The sequence below is a fragment of the Myxine glutinosa genome, chromosome 9, assembly GCF_964187855.1.
Source record: "Myxine glutinosa chromosome 9, kmMyxGlut1.1, whole genome shotgun sequence".
In the NCBI taxonomy this organism is placed as follows: Eukaryota; Metazoa; Chordata; class Myxini; order Myxiniformes; family Myxinidae; genus Myxine; species Myxine glutinosa.
Window position 1 is genome coordinate 146,596,836 of NC_136269.1, and position 22,974 is coordinate 146,619,809.

The window sequence follows — 22,974 nt, forward strand, 5'->3', positions numbered from 1 at the left end:
TACCAATAAGAATAGCCGCAGTCTTGCTGCTATTGGGTGTAGAAAGTTAGCATCCATCCATGTCCTGACCTCATCTAAACAGGTGTTCACCCGAGAAATTACAACATGGGTAGTTTGCAAGTAGACCTGAGTGTCAGCATAACAACGGAAACTGATGCTTTCTGAATATGTGACCAAGGGGGAACAAGTAAATTAAAAATAAAATGGGTCTCAAAACTGACCCTTGCGGAACACCAGATGTAACAGGACTGATGTTGGATCTATATTTACCCAGGGTGACAAATTAATTTCTGAGGGAAAGGTAGGAAGAAAACCACTAAGGCTTTACCAGAAAGACCTATGAGGCCCTTTAGGCACCACAATAGGATTTTATGATCCATGGTATCAAAAGATGTAGGTGCAAATGATGTAGGTGCAAAATGTACAAATGATGTAGGTGCAAAATGTACAAATGATGTAGGTGCAAAATGTACAAAAGATGTAGGTGCAAAATGTACAAATGATGTCGGTTCAAAATGTACAAAAGATGTAGGTGCAAAATGTACAAAAGATGTAGGTGCAAAATGTACAAAAGATGTAGGTGCAAAATGCACAAAAGATGTCGGTGCAAAATGTACAAAAGATGTAGGTGCAAAATGTACAAAAGATGTAGGTGCAAAATGTACAAAAGATGTAGGTGCAAAATGTACAAAAGATGTAGGTGCAAAATGTACAAAAGATGTAGGTGCAAAATGTACAAAAGATGTAGGTGCAAAATGTACAAATGATGTAGGTGCAAAATGTACAAAAGATGTGGGTGCAAAATGTACAAAAGATGTAGGTGCAAAATGTACAAATGATGTAGGTGCAAAATGTACAAATGATGTGGGTGCAAAATGTACAAAAGATGTAGGTGCAAAATGTACAAATGATGTGGGTGCAAAATGTACAAATGATGTAGGTGCAAAAAAGCCTGGTGTTGGCTTAGTGGTCAGGGTGCTGGCTTGGGATCCTAGGATCCTGGGTTCGAATCCCGGTCGATCGCTGAATTAATGCCAGGGGGGTTGACTCAGCCTGTCATCCTTCCGAGGTCGGCAAATTGAGTACCAGCTTGCTGGGATGAATGATCCCGATGTGTACCCCGGTTTAGAATAGGTACACCGTATCCCTGCGCATCGTAAGAGGCGACCAAGGGTTGGCGTCAGGAAGGGCATCCGGCCATAAAAACATTGCCTCAAACAGGGAACCATGATTGTCATGGGGCCCGCAAGGCCAACCCCCGCTTTAGCGGGGAAAAATGGCCTCAAAACGATCATTCATTCATATTCATATGTAGGTGCAAAATGTACAAATGATGTAGGTGAAAAATGTACAAAAGATGTAGGTGCAAAATGTACAAAAGATGGAGGTGCAAAATGTACAAATGATGTAGATGCAAAAATATGTCCAAAAAAAAAACTCAGATGTAGCAAAATGAGTAGGGTAGGGGAGCCAGAATCTGCACCCATGAGAAGGTCGTTGACCACCTTAACTAGGACGGTTTCTGCACTGTGAGCATTGTAAAACCAGACTGAAATGCCTGAGGGCTGGTTGGAATCCAGATGGTCATATCTGGACTACGTGCAAGCCAAGGCATCTTCATAAGTATTCTTTCAGTCTCTTCATGTTCCAGATAGTTCTCACTGCATTGGCCGAACGTTTGTGGTGACTGTCATGTTGGAGGAGGAATCTCCTGCCTAAATGAGACATGTTCTTGAGGGAATGGTATGATGGTTCAGAACCAGCCTGTACCTGTCGGCAGTCAGTGCACCTTCCATTTTGTTTGTAAATCTCTGACATTCATGGTTGCGATGCAGCCCCACACCTATATTGATCTAGCCCCACAACCTCATTTTAACCTTTTCTCCACACCCACCCTCGCCACCCTCTCCACTTGGCTTCACAAAGCGATGAAAAGTCTGCACAGCCTGAACCTGAATAGCACAAAGTTGTCTGCAGAAACATACGACTTGATAAAGGTAAGGTGTTGTTGTTTTTATTATGATTGATTGTTTTTATTATCATTATCGTGATTGTCTGACAGGATGGTGCAGAGGTAGTCCACTTTCCTCATGAGCTTTTTAGTCTGGGTTACATTGTTGACCCGACTGTAAACTGTCGGAATGGCACTTCGCGGATTGGGTATCGCATCAATATAATCAATGGTACACATCTCTATTAAGGCTAAGGTGGTGATTCATCTCCTGCTCATCATTGGTTGACCTAAAGAAAGTCCATCTTCACAAAGGTTTTCATAAATAAAACTTAAAGTAATGAATTTTTTTTTTGACCAAGTTATTTTGCATTTGACAAAAAGATACTTCATCAGACAGTGTGGATACTCATGGTGTGGGATTTGTTCCCTTCCTTTGTGAATTTGTTCCTGGACATGCACGAGTCTGATTGGGTACAGAACATGAGCAGGTATAAACTATAACATGTGTGCGAGAAGGTGCAGAAACATGTTCAGATGAATTGATGGTTTACTGGTGGATCCACCCAAGGTGGATGGAGGTTGAGTTTTCAGCCCTGTATGTTTGTCTGTGAGCAGGATATCTCAAAAAGTTGACGGATTAGGACAAAATTTGCTGGACATGTTGGGTGTGTGAAATGGACTAAATGTTTAGATTTTGGTGAAGATATCGATACAATAATTTGAAATACTTCTTCACCATTGAGAGATAGTGCAAAAACGATCTACAGTCACGTGAAAAAGTAAGTACACCCCATGTAAAGTTTTGACTTTTTCAACATATTTCAACATACAGCTATTTGATCTTCATTTCAACAATATTGATAGATAAAGGTGATATAATATAACAAATATCATGAAACATTTACATTTTGTATTCCATTGTATAATTTAAATAAACATAAATGCAAATTTCGCATGTGGAAAAAGTAAGTACACCCCTACATTTATCACTACTTCAAATACCTAAAATTAGAATCAGGTGCACCAGTTCAGGTGCAAATGATTAGAACATCGTTAGAGAGGATCTTGGAGGAACCTATCTTATTTAAACCTCAGACATTTAGTTTGGTTTGCTCTTTGTTGTTGAAGTGTGCGGCATCACCATGCCTAGATCAAAAGAGCTCTCTGAGGCCTTCAGAAAGAAGGTTATAGATGCCTACGAGTCTGGGAAGGGATTTAAAAAGCTCTCCAAACAATTTGAATTCAATCATTCGACTGTCCGGAAGATCATCTACAAGTGGAGAAGATTCCATACAACTGCCAACTTGTTCAGGCCAGGCCGCCCCAGCAAGTTCAGCCCGAGATAAGACCGCAAGATGCTGAAAGAAGTCTCTAATAACCCCAGAATGTCATCACGGGACCTACAGATAGCTCTTGCCACTGTTGATGTCAAAGTGCACGAGTCCCATTAGAAAGAGGCTGCAAAAATTTGATCTACATGGGAGGTGTGCCAGGAGAAAACCTTTGCTGTTCAGAAAGAACATCAGGGCAAGACTAAAGTTTGCCAATGAACACCTAGGCAAAGACCAGCACTTCTGGAACAATGTGCTCTGGACAGATGAGTCAAAGGTAGAGCTATTTGGCCACAGTACCAGAAGACATGTTTGGCGAAAACCAAAGACAGCATTTGACCACAAGAATCTGATACCAAATGAAAAGCATGGTGGTGGAAATAATATGGTTTGGGGCAGCTTCGCTGCATCAGGGCCTGGGCAGCTCACAATCATAGAATCCACTATGAATTCTTCATTGTACCAGAGGGTGTTTGAGGATCATGTGAGGCCATCTGTCGGAAAGTTGAAGCTCAACCGAAGGTGGACCTTGCAACATGACAATGACCCTAAACATACCAGTAAATCCACCAAGGAATGGCTGAAAAGAAAGAAATGGAGGGTTCTGGAATGGCCAAGTCAAAGCCCGGATCTAAATCCCATCGAGATGTTGTGGGGGGATTTGAAACGAGCTGTGCATGCAAGAAACCCCTCAAACATCGCACAGCTGAAAGAATTCTGCATGGAGGAGTGGGCAAAAAATTCTCCCAGTCGATGTCAGAGACTGGTAGACAGTTATAAGAAACGCCTACTTGAGGTTGTTTCTGCCAAAGGGGGCAAAACCACCTATTAGAGCCAAGGGTGTACTTACTTTTTCCACATGCGAAATTTGCATTTATGTTTATTTAAATTATACAATGGACTACAAAATGTAAATGTTTCATGATATTTGTTATATTATATCACCTTTATCTCTCAATATTGTTGAAATGAAGATCAAATAGCTGTATGTTGAAATATGTTGAAAAAGTCAAAACTTTACATGGGGTGTACTTACTTTTTCACGTGACTGTACAGTGCCCTCCATAAGTATTAGAACAGTGAAGTCAAATTTGTTATTATTACTATGCACTCAATAAATTTGGATTTGAGATCAAAAGATGAATATAAGGCAAGAGTACAGGTCAGATTTTATTTCTTGGTATTTATATATATATATATATGTATATATATATATATATGTATATATATATTGTTACGGACCGCGGATAAGATGTTGTTTTGCCGAGCGGATGGCACCGCGGCCGAACAGTTACCCCGACTAACCCGATTCCTGGACGTTGGCCGAAATCGCGCCACAGGTATTCAATTTGGAAACCTCTAAAGCGACCGAATGTAAAGAGGAAGAAGAAGAAGACGTACAGAAGAGTAACAGGATTTATTATTTACACACACTAAGCAAAAGGAGCAGTCAAGGTTATATACAGGGAAAATGGAAAAAGCAGGTGACAGTGCAAATATTAACTTATACAAGCTTAATTAATACCCAGGGACAAGACACACAGAACAAACTCACGTACACAAAAGGATGGAAAGGCAGGGATGGTTTGGGACGGCAGAGGAGGGTCCAGGCAGATGGTAGGCGTCGAGGTCCGGCTCCAAGCGCGCGCTCCGATCCACGCTTTGGGGTCGAGGCGAAAACCCGGCAAATACAGCCTCGCGTCTCACCGACCGGCGATAGGGCCTAGAGGGTATCGGCCTATTGCCGCAATACAGGCACCCCCTCACGTCTCTCTCTCTCTCAGTCTTGCTAGAACACGCCTCTCGTTCGTGCCTTCTCACCGACCTTGTACCTACTTTGTTCAACTCTCATGAACCTTCAAGCAACTCCCTTCACAGAACTGCTCGTGGGGCTCCCTCACTCATCTCTCTCTTGCGCGATCTTCGCACGGATATATCTCATCCTCAAGCGCGGGTGTGACACGCCCTCGTCGGTTTCGGTACCGCCCTCCCCCCATGCTCTGTGACCTTATATGGCAATCCACGGGCTTGCCTCCTTATTTGGACATGGCGCCGAACGGCGCGCCCCTCGTGGCGAGCTACGGGCTTGTTCCCTTATTTGGGCATGGGGCTGAACAGCCCTGCCCCTCGTGGCGCGCCCTGGGCTTGCCTCTTCCCGGCGACCCCGCCCCTCCCGTTCAAACAGAGCACGGAGCACGTATTCACTATTTGCAGCGAAATGAGAGGGCGCGCACCCCACGCTTGTGAAGCTGCTTTACCCAGAGAGGGAGTTTGGGCTGGGAAATGTAATTATTGAAGGGGAGCTATTCTTATTTGATTCGGTGCAATGGAGTGTCAATTAATGGCCAACAGAGCCTTAAACTCACATAGAATAAAGAGATAACTACTTAGAAGGGCTTAAGATTGGCTAGGTGTATGCGATGAATTCATTAAGGGGACGACCTTTGACCTTTACAATTATGGAGGTATTTACAACGATCATGACATTTACAAAGGGTGATCTTTACAACAATTACAAATCCACAATATATATATATATATATATATATATATATATATATATATATATATATATATATATATATATATATATGTTTTACCATTGTGGTACAATATATTTTTTTATGTTCAGGCCCCCCATTTTAGGTAAGTATAAGTATTGTAAAAGATTAACTAAAATTAAGTTAAAGTTGTATAATAGTTAGTATTTGTTGCAAACCCCCTTGCATGTAAAAACTACATCGAGTCTGTGTCCCATCAACATCAACAAACTCTTGGTATTTTCCTTTGAGATGATTTACCAAGTTTTCACTGCAGCCATTTTCAGTTGTTGTTTGTCTTGGGGGTTTCTGACTTTAGTCTCCTCTTGAGTCAGTGAAATTCATGCTCCATTGGATTTGTCAGGAGATTGACGTGTCCAGTCTAAAACCTTCCACCTTTTTCTCCCTGATGAACTCCTTGGTTGCGTTGGCAGTGTGTTTTGGGTCATTGTCTTGCTGTATGTTGAAGCGCCGCCCAATGAGTGTGGAGACGTTTTCTTGAACGTAGGCAGACAAAATGTTTTTGGACACTTCTGAATTCACTCTGCTGCTGCTATCATTAGTTACGTGATCAATAACGATGAGTGAGCCAGTTCCAGAGGCAGACATACAAACCCAAGCCATGACACTACCTCCACCATGCTTCACATATGAGGTAGTATGCTTTGGATCAAATGCAGTTCCTTCCTTTCTCCACACTTTTACCTTTCGTTCACTTCGATAAAGGTGTATCTTGGTCTCATCAATCCATAAAACTTTGTTCCAGAACTCACTGGCTCACCTCTGAACTTCTCAACAAATTCTAATCTGGCTTTTTTTAATTTATTGTTGGTGCTAATGAGAGGTTTGCATCTTGCGGTGTAGACTTTTATGATGATATCAGTCTGTCTCGTTACTTGTGAAAATCGAAGATTTTCAATTATATTGGTTGGTCTTGTACGTTATTCTGTCTGTCTGTCTGTATGTCAGTCGCCTGCAGGTCACAATTTTCAACCGATCTTCACAAAACTTCATCAAATGGTAGAGTTGTTCATACGCAAGAAGCCTATTGTTTTTGGGGTAAAATGGTCAACTCCCAACATAGGCCAAAGGTCTACAGAGACCAAATTTCTAAAATCCTCAATTTTCATTCGATTAACTTGAAATTTTAAGAGGATTTGCATATCTGGTCACTGAATTCAAGCACCAATTATTTTTGAGGTTATCATAGGCCAACAACTTATTTTAGGGATTTCGCAAGTATCGTGCTATGCACGACATATTTCTTGTTTGTTTGGCTGTGAGTGCGATAACTCGCGAACACTTTCAGCTATCTTCGTCAAACTTTACCAGAGGATTCCAGAGGAAAAAGGAGGCTCTCAATGTGATTTGACTATACATGTTAAAGGTCAAGGTGACGGTGACATCATTTGCATAAAACACATTTTCCCCTCTATCGCGCTTAATATTTGGTGTAGTTAGATGTGGTGGTCGGCAAAGAAAAATTTAAATTTGAGGATAGATCTATTTCATGGATAGAAATGACCTAGGATATTTATTGACTACATTGATAGATATCGTCAAAATGACCATGTTGAAAAGTCAAGGTTCTCTCGATTTTCGTCATACCTGTCAGGCTACCCCTCAGAGTTCAGGTGCAGTGCGCCCCTGACACCTTCTGATAATTCTGTAATTATGTTGTCAAAGTCGGCTGCGAATGGTAGATTTTGATAGTTTCACCCCTGCACTCTGTTTTTCACCTCGTTTATGTAATATAGTGATATTGGCTTACTTCCAATGGGAAGGACCTAGGATATGAGAGGACGTTCCATTGGTAGAAATCTTGGTCCAAAAATTCACTGATTGGTGAGGGCCAGGCCTCAGAAGTTCGTTGCTGCAATACCATGGTTGCTTGGTATCCAGCACCCCAGGGTGATTAAATCCATCCAAAATAAGCTGAATTAAAGTTGTGAGATAAGTACTTGGAGTGGAGAGGACTGTGAACCTATGTTAGTGGTGAGCTCGAGGAATACGAGAGAATGAGGCCCTGAAGTACTTTGGTTATACAACACAAGTACAGGTAATGAATGATACAGGATGATAAGAGGAAGGATCATTAGGATTCTTGATTGGTTTTAGAATATGGGAATGATTGGGGTCTGTTTCTATATGCCTGAGATAATATTGTGAAGCGATGAATATTTATCCTTCCTTGTCGCCCACAGACCAAGCTGCCGAACCTGAAAGAAGTTGATGTTCGGTACACAGAGGCCTGGTGAGGTGTCACGGCGACCATCTATTTGTACCATTCCTACTCTTCAGAACCTACAGAGGAGAGATGAATGGGAGAACAGGAAGAAAAGCAGTGGGAAAAGGAGAACTGATAGTACGGATGAAGAACATCGAGATGGCATGGGGTAGAATGTACCCACCTCCTCCCTAACAAACAAATCACACTGCCTTGAGGACGTGAATGTGGCTTGCAGCATAAAGTGCCAAAGCAGTCAAATCTGGGGGAAGCTCAACCCACTCCAACCCACTTACCCAATACTACCTGTTTGACTAACTCAGAGTTCATGTGCAGTTCCCAGTTGTTCACACCAACCTCAAGCTGGTGGACTGAACATTCGTTCTTTTCTGTGGAACACCATTCAAACAACGTCACCACTACCACTACCACATTTTTGTCCACCTTGGATGGATTTCTCCAGGACACTAACTCTTTGTGTGGAATACCTCCAGACAGCCCTGCATGGTCGGCTTCGTCATCTTAGTTTTCACCACAAACACCTCCTCTCGATGCTGAATCATCTTCATCATGATACTTTGGAAAGATGTAATATTTGCACCTCTTATCTGGTAATGACACAGAGATGGAACAAAAAGCCAAGAAAAATACTCAAAAGGGATTTGCAGCTTACATACATACAGCCGCCCTGGTTACCACAGGGTATCACGACAAGGTTCACGTTTGCCAAACTTCCAGCCTATGTACGGCCTGAGCAACCAGAGCTGCAAAGCGACCGGGTTAGCAGCCGTTCGGTTCAGGCCTGCAGTCCGTAACTGACAAGGTAACCTGATAAGTGCAACACAAGCTTTTCTGCAGCACAGAGTGAGAGAAGGTTTTGGCAGCTTTTGAAAGACAAACAGAAACATTCTTACATTCTCACTGAACGAAGCACGCCCAACGCTCATTCATTTTCCATGGTGTGAAGACAGCAAGAGGAAGTGTGGACGGAGATGGTTCACAATGTCAGAAGGAAACTCCATAAAACCCGGGCACTGCCATATATATATAAATATATAGAATTTTGTTGTAAACTCATTAGTAAACCCTGGCACCTCCACACCACTCACTATATGCTGATGCCATTTACATAGTGATGGAAAGAACCGATAAAGGTGGTACCTGTGTAAATATGAAACATTTGAAATGTAGTTTCATCCAATATCCGGTGCAGTCATCGACAGAAATGCTTCTTTGATGCTGCCACGTATGGTCTGAGAGTAAAAAAACAAGTTTCCTGTTCGTGACACTTCCATCCATCCACTAATCCGTATTTCATGGTAATAAAGACAAGATGAAAGTTCACATGTTTTCCCAAACCCTCTTCCTTTCTACGGTTAAATTTAACAAGTCAGTTGAAGAAACATGAACAGGCCACGTGTTCATTCCACTGAAGTAATAATAAATAACATCATTTTATTGAGAGTAAAATCTACTAATATTCCAGGTGTATTTTAAAAAATCTTCAACATCGGAGAAGGTGAGCACCTTGGAACCAAAACTGCCAGGATTCAAAATGTCTGCCATTGTTGTGAACAAGTCCATCTGGGTTCGGGATAAATCGTACGTTCCAGGAAAACCCCAGGAGGAGCGAAGCTCGAGCGGGAGTTCGGGTTTGTTTTCATCTTCAGATCAAACATAAGGTGAATGGAGACTGGAGGGAGCTTGAGGTGACGTCACCTATTAGAGTACAGAGCTGTAAGTGCATGCAAACATCACCCACACTGCACAGGTGCATTCTGGGTATGCAAACACCCGCACTCTGACTGCAATGCGAACCTCGTCTCCACGACAAGCCACAACCTCGTTGCACACTGGGTAGCTGAATGAGTAGAAGGAAACAAAAGAGTACAGGGTAGATGTTAACACATAAAATTGAATTCATGACGTCATACGGTATATTTGGGAGTGAGTGTGAGGGTCAGATCAGTAAAAGGTGTAGGTTCATTCAAGATGATTTTGTAAGCTTTAGAAGAAGAGTAAAAGGTGTCACATGAGCAAAGATCGGAAATCAAAGCAATTCAAGGAAGAAGAAGACTCCCAACAAGCAGGATAGGTGAAACACTGCAAATGAAAACAATCGGAAAACGCCTGATTGGACATTGACAACATTACTTGCTTTGATCCATGTGACAAATTATTAGCAGCACCACATTAACTTAATGGTCCAATTAAAGGATGTTTCATTTATTTACCTGTGACAAATCGCAGGTCTACAAGAGCTCCACATTATTGTTGTTGTTGTGTTTCTTGTTGGGGGTCGATTTTTGAGATGTGCAGTTGTGCACCCATTGGTCGCACAGCTGCGGGACCCCACCCACATTTGTCGCTCGACTACTCCCACCATGGCATGGAAACATAATACTATGGCCGCCATCTTGGTTTTCTTATGGGCCAGACATCAGGCCTGTAGGCCTCTGCTGATTATACACTGCCCAGGGTTGTTGTGTCAGATTTCCATTGGCTTTGTTCGGGTCGAGTGTTACGATGAGGAACCTCAAAAAATCTATGTCAAATAAAAGTTATAAGGAACAAGCATTCTGAGTATTGCGCTGCAATACATGTCCCCTACCAAAGTTCAAAGTGCCATAACTTTGTCAAAAATGATCGAATATGCAAATTTATGCACGGTTGATGCTGGTTTTCAAACTTGATCTGAGGTATGCTGAGACACGTGTGTCACGCCTCGCCTCGTTGATAAGCCCGCAAGGTCGCTCCGTGGAGTAGCCTGCACGTATTGCACTGTGTGAATTATATAATTACCAACTCACGGTCTGAGGTACTAGTGATTCAAGAGATATCCATTTAAAAAATTTTTTTTTTTTTCGTTTAATTAACGATATCTCCCAAACCACGTGCCTTATCGCAAATCCCAAAAGGACATTTTAGTAGACTGTCATGCTGAACAGATCTGTGAAGTTTCCCCTCGATTGGATCAAAAATGAAAGAGGAGCTCGGGTTTAAAAGTTCATGCTTAAAAACGTCTTAACTCTGAAACCATGTGATGCATGTCATGGGTATGCGATTCTGCCTGCAAAGTTTGGCCTCGATCTGTTCAGCCGTTGCAGAGAATAAGGGGTTTTCGTGTTTTCACGAAAAACAATATGGTGGCCAAACCACGTGGCCTGTGACGTCATAATTACCATTAAAATATTCTACAGACCAAGTCCCCCCTACGGTGAAAATTAAAACTTAAAATGGCACTGAGTTAAGGATCATCAGAATTATCAGAATTCCCAAAGTTCAAAGTGCCATAACTTTGTCAAAAATGATTGAAACGTCGTGAAGTTCGAACTTGATCTGTACCTTATCATGAGGAAACCATGTGCCAAGTTTGAAATCATTAGCATTAAGAGTTTAGAAAAAAGTCCGGAAAACTGTTCTTTGCGTGACGGACGGACAGACTGACGGCGTGCAAATCTATAGTCCCCTCCGGTATACACCGGTAGGGGACTAATAAAGTTTATATTGAGGTCAAAAATCTGTGACCATGTGATGAATCAGCTCATTCTGACATAACCGTGTCAGAGGTTGTCATGGATGAAAGGTGTCGAGTTAATCTTTTAATAGCTCGCTCGAGTTAATCTCTTTTAATTAATCTTTTTTATATCAATCGTGTTTCCCAATCGTGGTGCTGTTCATCTTTTAAGAGCGATTTAAATGTGCGTATCCCAATCGTCCTGTTTCCCAAATGGCTCGTTACCGGATGTCGCACATTGTGACCACAGTGCGGTCTTCCTGCAATATTATCTGCTATGTTTGGTCTTTCAAGAATCTATTTCAATTTGTAATCGAGCCGCAAAGGCCGGCTTCTGGATTATCAAGACACTCACAGCGTAAACACGGGACTTGACAATCTTCGCTTCCCTCTGGTTTTTGCTGTGCAGGGTACACGTTGAGAATCTATCAATATCGATGAAAATTCGGCAAATAATTAATCAAATCGAGAACTTAAACTCAAATTTCAGTCTGCCATGTCATCATTAACGTAGGTTTGCTCGGCTTTCCAAAACCTGGGCTGAGTAGTGTGCGATGGTTACAGCCACAGTGCCCACCACAGTGTAAATTGGTATTCCCACTTGCACTACGTATAAGGGGTCTACACGAAGGAAAATTTCGCTACCCACGCGTGCTTCCAGTTTAGCCCCGTCGTCTGCACCGTTCGAAAACAACAACATCCGGGAATTCTCCAAGTGGTAGTTTCATGAAACTCAGAGCTTATCTGATGTGATAGTTTTATATGGGAAAATTCACAAGGTAAAAAATGTCAGGGAACACGATTTCCAACCTCTTCACGAGTGTTCGTAATTTATTCTTCAACATGCCGCGATGTTATCCAAATGCTTCATCATTTTGTGGAATGATCCATCTCATGAATATATTTATCATTTCCCCCTCATGGCTACTTATTTTGAATTTACACTTCATAGAAATGACAGTTTCATACGGAAAACTGGGGGACACCAAGATTTACGTTGTGAGTCATGATTGTTAAACCAACGGCACACAAAATGATAAACACATTAACACATGATACTATACAACTATACAAAAATTGTTGTTGGTTATTGATGTTTTTATTCGCAATGAAAAATACATTAATTCAAGAACAGCAGTGAAGTTGCATTTCAAACTAATATATTTATACCGCAAGTCACAAAGAAAATGAAGAAAAATACGGGGACACCAACACTTCTTTTAAGATTATGGTAAAATCTTATTATTAATAATGCTTTTCCATTTACACATTGGAACACCCAATTGCTGCTCTACCAGATTAATGATATGAAACTCGTGAGATTATATGGGATATTAGGAAAATCATGCAAATTTCAGTCACTTCATAATTCACTGTTGGACTCTACACAAATATGGAATTAGCCATATCTGATCTAGGACACGATGTGAGTGAAGAATTAAATTGATGACGTTCATAACCCATGCCAAGAAACTACATGACATAATAGCGTGCATGGATGATACTGGTATATGGGTCATAATAGTAGCGTGTTCGGTTAACTTTGGTCTTTTTATTCAAAATGAATGCGCGAGGTGAGGCTATTCACTCTACAAAAGCCTTTCTAGTTTTAATAAATGAGCCAGTTCTGTGTATCTTTCTGCACATGAGTCCAAGGTAAACATTTGACTTCACATGAAGTACATTTTCAGTTACAATTGCAATGGCTTATTGTTCTGCCATTCCTTGTGATTGAATCCAGCGATAAGGTATTTTGGGCTCGTGAAGCCATGGCCTAACCTTAACGGCCAAATCGTGATCACCAGTTTGGATTGTGTCCCAGTCACTGAATGTTGGAATGCTGCTGTTTCTCTAAAAACATGGATACACATAAAGGTTGTTTTTCTGGATATATCTAGGGCAGTTGATATCGTCAGGTACTCCGTCCTGCTTGACAAGCTCCTCTGCATGTAGGGTGCAGGCTGTGCGGGTGCAGGCAGGTACAGGAATATGAGGGCGCGAGCCATGCAGGCATGGGTGGTATGAGCGGGGGTCAAGGGGAGGGAGGTGAGGAAGGTGTGGGCGGGAATCAGGGGCAAGGTACGTGCGGGCAAGCCTGGCAAAACCCTGTCCCTGCCCACTCCTCCTACTTAGTAGATTGTTTTAACATGGTTTGATGTCGTGCAGGAAAGATTGGTCAAATGTCCTTGATTAAAGTTCCTTGTGCAGTGAGATAATGAAAATAATCGATTAATCGTGAAAGATAATGTTTAACAGTAAAAGACAATAGTTCATTGGATGTTAATATTCAGCTTGTTAAGTCGACATGTTTGTTCATACTTCCAGACTGAGTGTTTGTTTGCTTGTCTGTGACTGTCTGTCCAGTCCGTATGTGACTTTCACTTTGCTCCACTGTCAATACCTTAGCTCTTTGGCCTGCGCATGTGTGAAAGCACTCCACACAGCCACAGGTGATACTTTACACCATCAGCAAGAGAAAGTTAAATAAAACCTCAATTTGCCGACAATTTTCGAAGCAAAGAGCAAAAGTCTGGCAAGTCTGGATATAAAAATCGGTTGATGTGTAAGATCTTTTATTTTCAATCCGAACGCACAAGCACTGTGGCACCCATTGAGCAGTGTTTGCCCCATAACAAGTAAGCAAGAATGTTGCTCAATCAATCTTTTTACAGGGTCGAAATGTCCATAATGTAACAGCTCAAATAACCTTGTGAAACCTACCATGAGACCTTTTACATCCACTAGCTTAACAACTACTCCAAAAGACTGTACACACATTAAACAGTGTGTTGCACCACACCATGAGGGTGCTTTAAATGTTTAATTTGACACCAACACAAACAGAATCAAATGGGGAAGAGAACAAGTGGGTGCTGGGATTGCATACCTTAACGCAGTTTTGAGGGCACGATGTGCCAGCCGATGGTTGAAGTGAATAGGAAAAGCCTTGAAAGTATGCCCATCGGGTACTATGCGTCGCACCGCATCTTCAAACTCCGCTTTCCCAGGTACAAGTCCGGTGGCACGCTCCAACTCGTACGCAGCCAATGCCGGAGACAGCAGGTAGCACAACTGGTCATCCCAAACGGTGCTGAGAGATAGTGTCTAGAATAACAAGGAAGAAAAGAGGGAAATGGTATACAGTGGGTAATCGGAGGCGAAAACGGGGAAGAGGTCGTCCAGATTTGAAACTGATGCAGGAGAGTAAAAAATAAAGAGGAGGGCACAAACATACAACCAACAAACAATGTCAATATTCTGGCTCAGATTTGTAACACCAATGGTTAACAGAAGTCATTAACTAAAAGTATGAAGGGACGATGGTGTACAGGGTGGCCTGAAAGTCACGTTACCCCCGCTAAATTTCTCACACCCTTGTAATGAAATTGTATCTAAGTTGAACCCAGGTTATGCTCTCTCCAACCACTGAGAAGCGTCTATAAGAACTCGGACGAACATCGCTCCGAATCATTCCTGTGACATTTAATCTGAGTGACAGTGTATACTCGAATGGTGCGTATATCTAGATGTCCAAGGCGTGCTTCCATTGATTGCTAATTGCTTAACTCCTCCATGATTATGTAATCCTGATACAAGGCTTGATTATATCTTACAGGTGTTGCCAGAGATCGAATTTGAATTAAACCTACCATTAGGACAATGTTGTGGATTTGACTTTTTACAACACTTAATTCAAATTCGTCTCTTCGACCCGAACAAGTACGAGACCCGAACGAGTACGACATGGCTCATAAGATGATCCAAGTGCCTGTCTTCGGAGCAGATCCCCAGACGACGGACGCGGCCGCCGAACTGACACATTGGCTGAAGATCTTGAATAATCAGTTCAATGCCCAGGAGGCCGTCACCAATGAAACAAAGCTCGCTGTGCTGCAATCTAAGGTGCACCATGTAGTGTACATGACCATCGAACAATGTGAGACGTTCGATGATGCTGTGGCTGAGCTGAAGCGTATCTACATAAAAAAACGAAGCGTGGTCTATTCCAGACATTTGCTTGTGTCTCGTCGACAACAGCCCATGGAGACCTTAGATCAATTTGCTCAAGACCTCCGACGCCTACTGAAGGAAAGTACCCCTGTGGTACGCACCCATGAACAAGTCTGCGATGACCTTGTCCACGATGCTTTCGGCTCAGGTCTAAGGTCGCCGGTCGTCAGACAAAGACTACTTGAAGCATCCGACTTGACACTAGCCGAAACACTTCGGTTATCTCACGTGTACACCAAAGCACGGGAACAATCTGACGCGTATGAACACCCATACGTCACTGCGGGGATATCTCGACAGACCCGACCGGAGAGAGCTACCGCCACGGCACCTCCGCCGGAATCGGGGACCATGGATACTCTCGAGGATCCCGATCCGGGCTTGACTGTGGCTGCTGCAGCAGCACCCAAGTCAGGAAGTAACACTACGTGCTATTTCTGCGGGAATCGGATTCATCCCAGGTCAGTTTGCCCAGCTAAGGACGCGAAGTGTCATTTGTGCACAAAGACGGGACATTTTGCACGCGAGGCAAGCGAGCTCGCTCGACGATGAATGTGCTTATCTCCGAGCCCGCGGTACAAACGGCACACGGAGCACCTCGCCCGACTTTGATGGGGATCGCCCCTCTCCGTGGGCCCCGAGCTGAGAGCTCGACCTTGATGAGACTCGCCGCGCCGACTAAACAAGTGTCGCAATCACTTCAGTACGTGGCACGACCGTCTTTGACAGGCATTCTTCCGACACCCTGCCAACTTCCGGGATCGGCCACCCAATCGGTGAATGCTGGCTTCGAAACTCCGCGCGTGGCGCGAGCGCCCTCCAGAGGCGGCACGATCGACCTCCAGAGGTGGCACGATCGACCTACAAGCTACTTTAACTGCACGAAAGCTGGGAACTTCGCGCATGGCTCGAGCGCCCTCTGGAGGCGGCACGACTGGCCTACAAGTGACTTCAATGGCACGAAAGACATTAGCTGGCGTTGGATCCACCCGCAAGGCTCGAGCGCCTCCCCTCAACGACTCGATAACTACAGGGCCACCTGGCCTGTCTCGAGCTATAATCCCACTCATGATTGAAGGAATTTTTGCAAATGCTTTAATCGACACGGGATCAACGGATTGTTATGTGGATCTTCGGCTTGTGCAGAAACACGGATGGCCGATTCTTGGGACAAGATGCAGAATCTTTATGGCTTCTCAGGGGCTATGGCTCAGCACAAAAGGGGAATGTCGACTGAAGCTTGTGATTAAGGGTCGAATGTTTCCGGATGTGCATTTAATGGTCTTACCAGCATTATGTGCAGACGTTTTGCTAGGACATGATTTTCTCAAGCGACATGGACGGTTGGAAATGGAATTTGGTGGTACTGATACTCTTCCTGTGTGTGCACTAACAGGGATGGAAATTGAGCCACTGTTGCTGTTCCCCAACATGACCACGGATTGTACACCTGTCGCGGTTAAATTGCGACGCTACTCACGAGTTGACGCGCAATTCATTGCGGAAGAAACGGCGCAGCTACTAAAGGAAGGTATCATAGAACCTAGTCGGTCGCCATGGCGGGCCCAAGTTCTGGTGGTACGAAGCGAATCGCATCGCAAACGCATGGTAATCGATTATTCGCAAACGATTAATCGGTTTACCCAGCTGGACGCCTACCCACTCCCAGGAATGGACTCCCTGGTTCAACAGGTGGCACAGTATTCGGTCTATAGCACTCTCGATCTACGTAGTGCGTATCATCAGATCCCCATCTCCGTGGCAGATCGCATCTATACTGCGTTTGAATCAGGTCAGAGGTTATACCAGTTCACCCAGCTACCTTTCGGGGTCACGAACGGGGTCGCGTGTTTTCAGAGGGCTATGGACGACCTCATCGCTAAGGAGAACTTGACCGATGTCTTCGTTTATCTGGATAATCTCACGGTTTGCGGGTATGACCAGGAACATCATGATGCTAATCTGAAGCGCTTCCTCGAGGTCGCGCAGAGGTATCGCTCGACTATGAATGAGGCTAAATGTCGCTACTCTGCTCGCACGATAGATCTCCTGGGGTACACCGTGACCCACGGCTCTGTCGCTCCGGATAAGGAGCGTCTGCGACCCTTGCTCGACAGGGCCCCACCCTGCGATCGTGTTTCGTTGAAGCGTGCTCTCGGGCTGTTTGCTCATTATTCCAAGGGGGTTAAAAATTTCTCCGTGAAGCTCCGCCCACTTGTGGATTGCAAAGCGTTCCCCATGAACCTTGCTGCCAAGGCCGCTTTTCATAGCCTTAAGTCCGACATCGCTGGCGCCGCTGTGGCGACGATTGACGAAAATAAATCCTTTGTTTTGGAAAGCGATGCGTCGGATCATGCGATAGCTGCAACTCTCTCTCAAGGGGGGCACCCTGTGGCCTTCTTTTCATGGACTCTCTCCTCCGCTGAGCGGAGACATTCGTCTGTCGAAAAGGAGGCGTATGCCATCGTCGAGTCGATCAGGCGTTGGCGTCCTTATTTGCTCGGACGATGCTTCCAAATTATCACGGACCAACAGAGAGTTGCTTTTATGTACAACACCCAGCATGCTCAATGCATTAAGAATGAGAAAATCACTCGCTGGCGGATCGAGCTCGCCGATTTCTGCTACACAATCAAATATCGCCCTGGGTGGGATAACCTGGTTGCCGACGCTTTATCGCGGCCGGCGATGTGTGCGAGCCTCACCTCTTTTGAGGACCTGCGCGCGCTGCACGACACCTTGTGCCATCCTGGGGTGACGCGTTTCGCTCATTTTTTGCGCAGTCGTAACTTGCCCTACTCTGTTGAGGATATTTGTCAGCTCTGTCGCACTTGTTCTGTATGTGCTGAACTCAAACCGCGTTTCTACAACCCTCCTATGGGTACGCTGGTCCGAGCTACAAGGCCGTGGGAGAGATTGGCGATGGATTTCAAAGGACCACTGCTGGCGTCACCGGCTTCGAGTAACTCTCGTTATCTACTCACGATTGTTGATGAGTTCTCGAGATTCCCTTTTGCTTTCCCGTGCGTAGATATGACGGCCGCCACGGTTATCCGGTGCCTGCAGAACTTGTTTTCTATGTTTGGAAATCCGGCCTATGTGCATACCGATCGAGGTGCGGTGTTCCTGTCCCAGGAAGTGAGGAACTTCCTACTCCAGCATAATGTCGCTTCTAGCTATACTACTCCGTATAGGCCGCAGGCGAATGGGCAGGTCGAACGCTTCAATGGTATTATATGGAGAGCCGTTACGCTGAGTCTTAAGAAATGGGCTTGGTCGCTACCCGTGGCACTGAACTCGATCAGGACTTTATTGTGTACGGCTACCAATCAAACTCCCCACGAACGGATGTTTCATCACCTGAGGAGTTCGGGTAGTATCTGACCTTTACCGAGTTGGCTTGCTGAGCCGGGACCGGCTTTCCTCAAACGTGCAGTTCGCATGAGTAAGTATGACCCACTAGTGGATAAGGTGCAGGTACTCCAAGCTAATCCTGAGCACGCTCGTGTGTTGATATCTGATGGACGTGAGTCGACAGTCTCCGTACGCCACCTGGCCCCATGCGGGGACATTGACGAACCAGTTTACGAGTCCATGGACTCTCCCGTTGATCCGCCTATGGAGTATCTGCCAGCATCTTCACCGCTATACGCTCCCCAACCTGTAGGCCCTGTGGTGCCACCGCCGTTACCTGACTTACGCGGCTACTCTGACGCAGGGGACTCCGGTCTTGGGGATATAGTACCCGGTAGTTTCCGGACGCGTGCCAGGAGGGAGATTCGTCGCCCCGACCGCTATGGTTGGACCGACTGACATGGACGGACAACTGCTGCTCACTGCTATTATTCTGCTGCTATATGCTGCTAGCGTGATTCCTGCCTTAGCGGAAGTGTAGTTTTAACGGCGGGGAGAATGTAATGAAATTGTATCTAAGTTGAACCCAGGTTATGCTCTCTCCAACCACTGAGAGGCGTCTATAAGAACTCGGACGAACATCGCTCCGAATCATTCCTGTGACATTTAATCTGAGTGACAGTGTATACTCGAATGGTGCGTATATCTAGATGTCCAAGGCTTGCTTGCATTGATTGCTAATTGCTTAACTCCTCCATGATTATGTAATCCTGATACAAGGCTTGATTATATCTTACAGGTGTTGCCAGAGATCGAATTTGAATTAAACCCACCATTAGGACAATGTTGTGGATTTGACTTTTTACAACAACCCTCACTCCTGATGACTCCAGACAACTCTGTGGGGGCTTGATCACGGACAATTGTCGACAAACCGGTGGAGGACCATTGAAGAATTCCACGCTGCAGTCGTGGCCTCTTTCACACAGGTGACTTTTTTTTGTTTTTGTATACAAGATCGAGGCCCGTGAAAGAGCCAACATTGATCACAAAAAGACAAACCGACACATAAAACATAAGATAAAGGGAGTGGGAGACAAGATGGAGAGCAGGGGCATCGGGAGATCGGTGGGAGGGAGAGGGCTTGGGGGTTGGAGGTGTGGAAAGGGGGATGGGGGGGGGGTGGGAAAGGTAAAAAAAACACGGACACAGCTAGAACTTCCAGGAAAGAAGACGGTATTTCAAAAAAAGTGGATCGGGGTGAATTGACAGGGGTAGAAAAGATCAAGGTTTTGGATGGGGGAAGATAAGAGATGGTGGTGAACAGCTGTTTTAATGACCTGGAGGGAGGAGTGGGATTGAAGAGAGTGAGGGAGTTTGTTCCAGAGGCGGGAGACAAGAGAATGAAAGAGTGAATCGTATGCAAGAAATGCTGATTCCACAAATGCTATGCAAGATGTCCGAGAGGACTTGGCGATGAATTCAGTGGTGCAAGGAAAATGATGGAATGCATACACATAAACAAGAGAGTTCATAGAACACATTACCCCGCGCAGGGACGCAGTCTTGAGAAACAAGGACATGGGTGGGGACTACGAGCAGAAAATTGTTCGGTCATGATGACGTAAAATGCCGCTAAATGATCGCTAAAAATTCTGTCCAATTACCGCTAAATAGAAGGATTTTGAAAGTGCCAAAAAGGCAAATTGTGTTCTCGTGTTCGAGTACGTATATAATTACTGTATATTGAAAAAATGTTTCTTTAAACGTTAAAGAAAACAAACTAATGCAGATCTTTTACACCATATTATTTAATCCTTAAAAAGTATCCTGGGATTTTGAGGACCCCAAGCCCAAAATATATTCTCAAAAATTTCTTTTACACATTTTTTCGAAAAATAAAAAATAAAAAAGTTATTAAGAGTGGATTTATCTAGTTTTAGTCTTAACATATTGCAAAGGGTTTCAATTTGATATGTATAGTTCCCTCAGCCCTCTTCATGCTTTGCTTTCCTCTCTGTGGAGACTTCCTCTTCACCTGTGAGTGCTGCAAGTTTTCCGAAGGTGAGCACTCGAGGGAACATTCAGGTGGCATTAGCTGGTACCTTCTGCTTGGGTTCATTGCAATCCGAGCATGATCATGCCATAGCCTCGTTAGCAGGCAGATGTTGATACAAGGCCGTTCACCTGGTTACCACGCTGAGGTGTTGGACTTAAAGCCAGGACACACGCCAGGACACACACACACACACACACACACACACACACACACACACACACACACACACACACACACACACACACACACACCTTTTCATGTGTTGCCTTGTGTTTCCAAGCACGATCCATGTGTGTTTTGTTCATGAACCTCGCATAACAGTCACGATGGTAACCATACAAAGCCGACGGGTCAAATATAACAGTCCGGAGCTGAAATGACATGCATTTTGGTCACCATGCAACTTTATCCCTGCGTGTGCGCAATTACAAGCATTCTGCCAACTACTCTCGGAAAAAAATTACAATCTTGGAACAATCTTTGAGAAAAGGATGCACCGAATAAACGGATTGCCGCCGCCATGTTCATCACAATAAGAATCTCAAACAGCGATGCGAATCGGTTTTCTGCCCTCAGGGCATGAGGCAGCATTAATGCAGATCCTCAGTGATGGTTACTCTGCCCTCAGGGCATGAGGCAGTGTTAATGCAGATCCTCAGTGATGGTTACTCTGCCCTCAGGGAATGAGGAAGCATTAATGCAGATCCTCAGTGATGGTTACTCTGCCCTCAGGGCATGAGGCAGCATTAATACAGATGCTCAGTGATGGTTACTCTGCCCTCAGGGCATGAGGCAGCGTTAATGCAGATCCTCACAGTGATGGTTACTCTGCCCTCAGAGCATGAGGCAGCATTAATGCAGATCCTCACAGTGATGGTTACTCTGCCATAAGGCAGCATTAATGCAGATCCTCACAGTGATGGTTAGTCTGCCCTCAGGGCATGAGGCAGCATTAATACAGAGGCTCAGTGATGGTTACTCTGCCCTCAGGGCATGAGGCAGCATTAATGCAGAGCCTCACAGTGATGGTTACTCTGCCCTCAGGGCATGAGGCAGCATTAATGCAGATCCTCACAGTGATGGTTACTCTGCCCTCAGGGCATGAGGCAGCGTTAATGCAGAGCCTCACAGTGATGGTTACTCTGCCCTCAGGGCATGAGGAAGCATTAATGCAGATCCTCACAGTGATGGTTACTCTGCCCTCAGGGCATGAGGCAGCATTAATGCAGATCCTCACAGTGATGGTTACTCTGCCCTCAGGGCATGTGGCAGCATTAATGCAGATCCTCACAGTGATGGTTACTCTGCCCTCAGGGCATAAGGCAGCGTTAATGCAGATCCTCACAGTGATGGTCACTCTGCCCTCAGGGCATGAGGCAGCGTTAATGCAGATCCTCAGTGATGGTTACTCTGCCCTCAGGGCATGAGGCAGCATTAATGCAGATCCTCACAGTGATGGTTACTCTGCCCTCAGGGCATGAGGCAGCATTAATGCAGATCCTCAGTGATGGTTACTCTGCCCTCAGGGCATGAGGCAGCATTAATGCAGATCCTCACAGTGATGGTTACTCTGCCCTCAGAGCATGAATATTTCTCAAAGTATTGCTGCACGGAAGGGTTTTTTAGTGGTAAAAAGACGATTTGTGTTCGAGTGTTCAAGTATATAACTCAATTGAAATGCAATAAAGATTGTAAAAATCCTATAAATCAATAGCAAACGTTTACTGCCGTTTTATCGCGGTTGACATAACTTGTATTGCATCACCCCAATTAACTATCCATGTACTGAGCTGTGTTCAGTTACGAAGCCGATAGCTAGTGCTTGCCAAGCCACCTGTTCCTTATCAACGGTTTTGAATGGAGTTCTTGCTCGAATGCTTAAACTACTTGGCGAGCGCTCTACAACAAACCCGGTAACTGAACCCACACTTCTGCAAAACTGGAGGTTCTTGGAAGTATTATGAAGGTGAATTGTGTGGAA

General features: G+C 44.5%; 2 protein-coding genes across 8 annotated transcripts in view; one reads left to right on the forward strand and one right to left on the reverse strand.

Moving 5' to 3' along the window:
* Window positions 1-9,396, forward strand: part of LOC137434823 (C-Maf-inducing protein) — a 239,688-nt gene extending 230,292 nt beyond the window's left edge. For all 4 annotated transcript variants that reach the window (XM_078785034.1, XM_068127950.2, XM_068127952.2 and 1 more), the window contains 2 exons: window positions 1,927-1,997; window positions 8,030-9,396. In XM_078785034.1, coding sequence (XP_078641160.1) covers window positions 1,927-1,997; window positions 8,030-8,083 — 125 coding nt within the window. In that variant the 3' untranslated portion in view covers window positions 8,084-9,396. The remainder of the gene's footprint in view (window positions 1-1,926; window positions 1,998-8,029) is intronic.
* Window positions 9,397-9,472: 76 nt separating this feature from the next.
* Window positions 9,473-22,974, reverse strand: part of CEP76 (centrosomal protein 76) — a 100,320-nt gene continuing 86,818 nt past the window's right edge. For 2 of the 4 annotated variants that reach the window (XM_068127957.2, XM_078785036.1), the window contains 3 exons: window positions 14,457-14,674; window positions 9,871-9,913; window positions 9,473-9,771 (listed from right to left, as the gene is read on the reverse strand). In XM_068127957.2, the coding sequence (XP_067984058.2) occupies window positions 9,724-9,771; window positions 9,871-9,913; window positions 14,457-14,674 (309 nt within the window). In that variant the 3' untranslated portion in view covers window positions 9,473-9,723. Of the gene's footprint in view, window positions 9,914-14,456; window positions 14,675-22,974 lie in introns of all 4 variants that reach the window. The other 2 variants (XM_068127958.2, XM_068127956.2) reach the window with 1 other exon arrangement.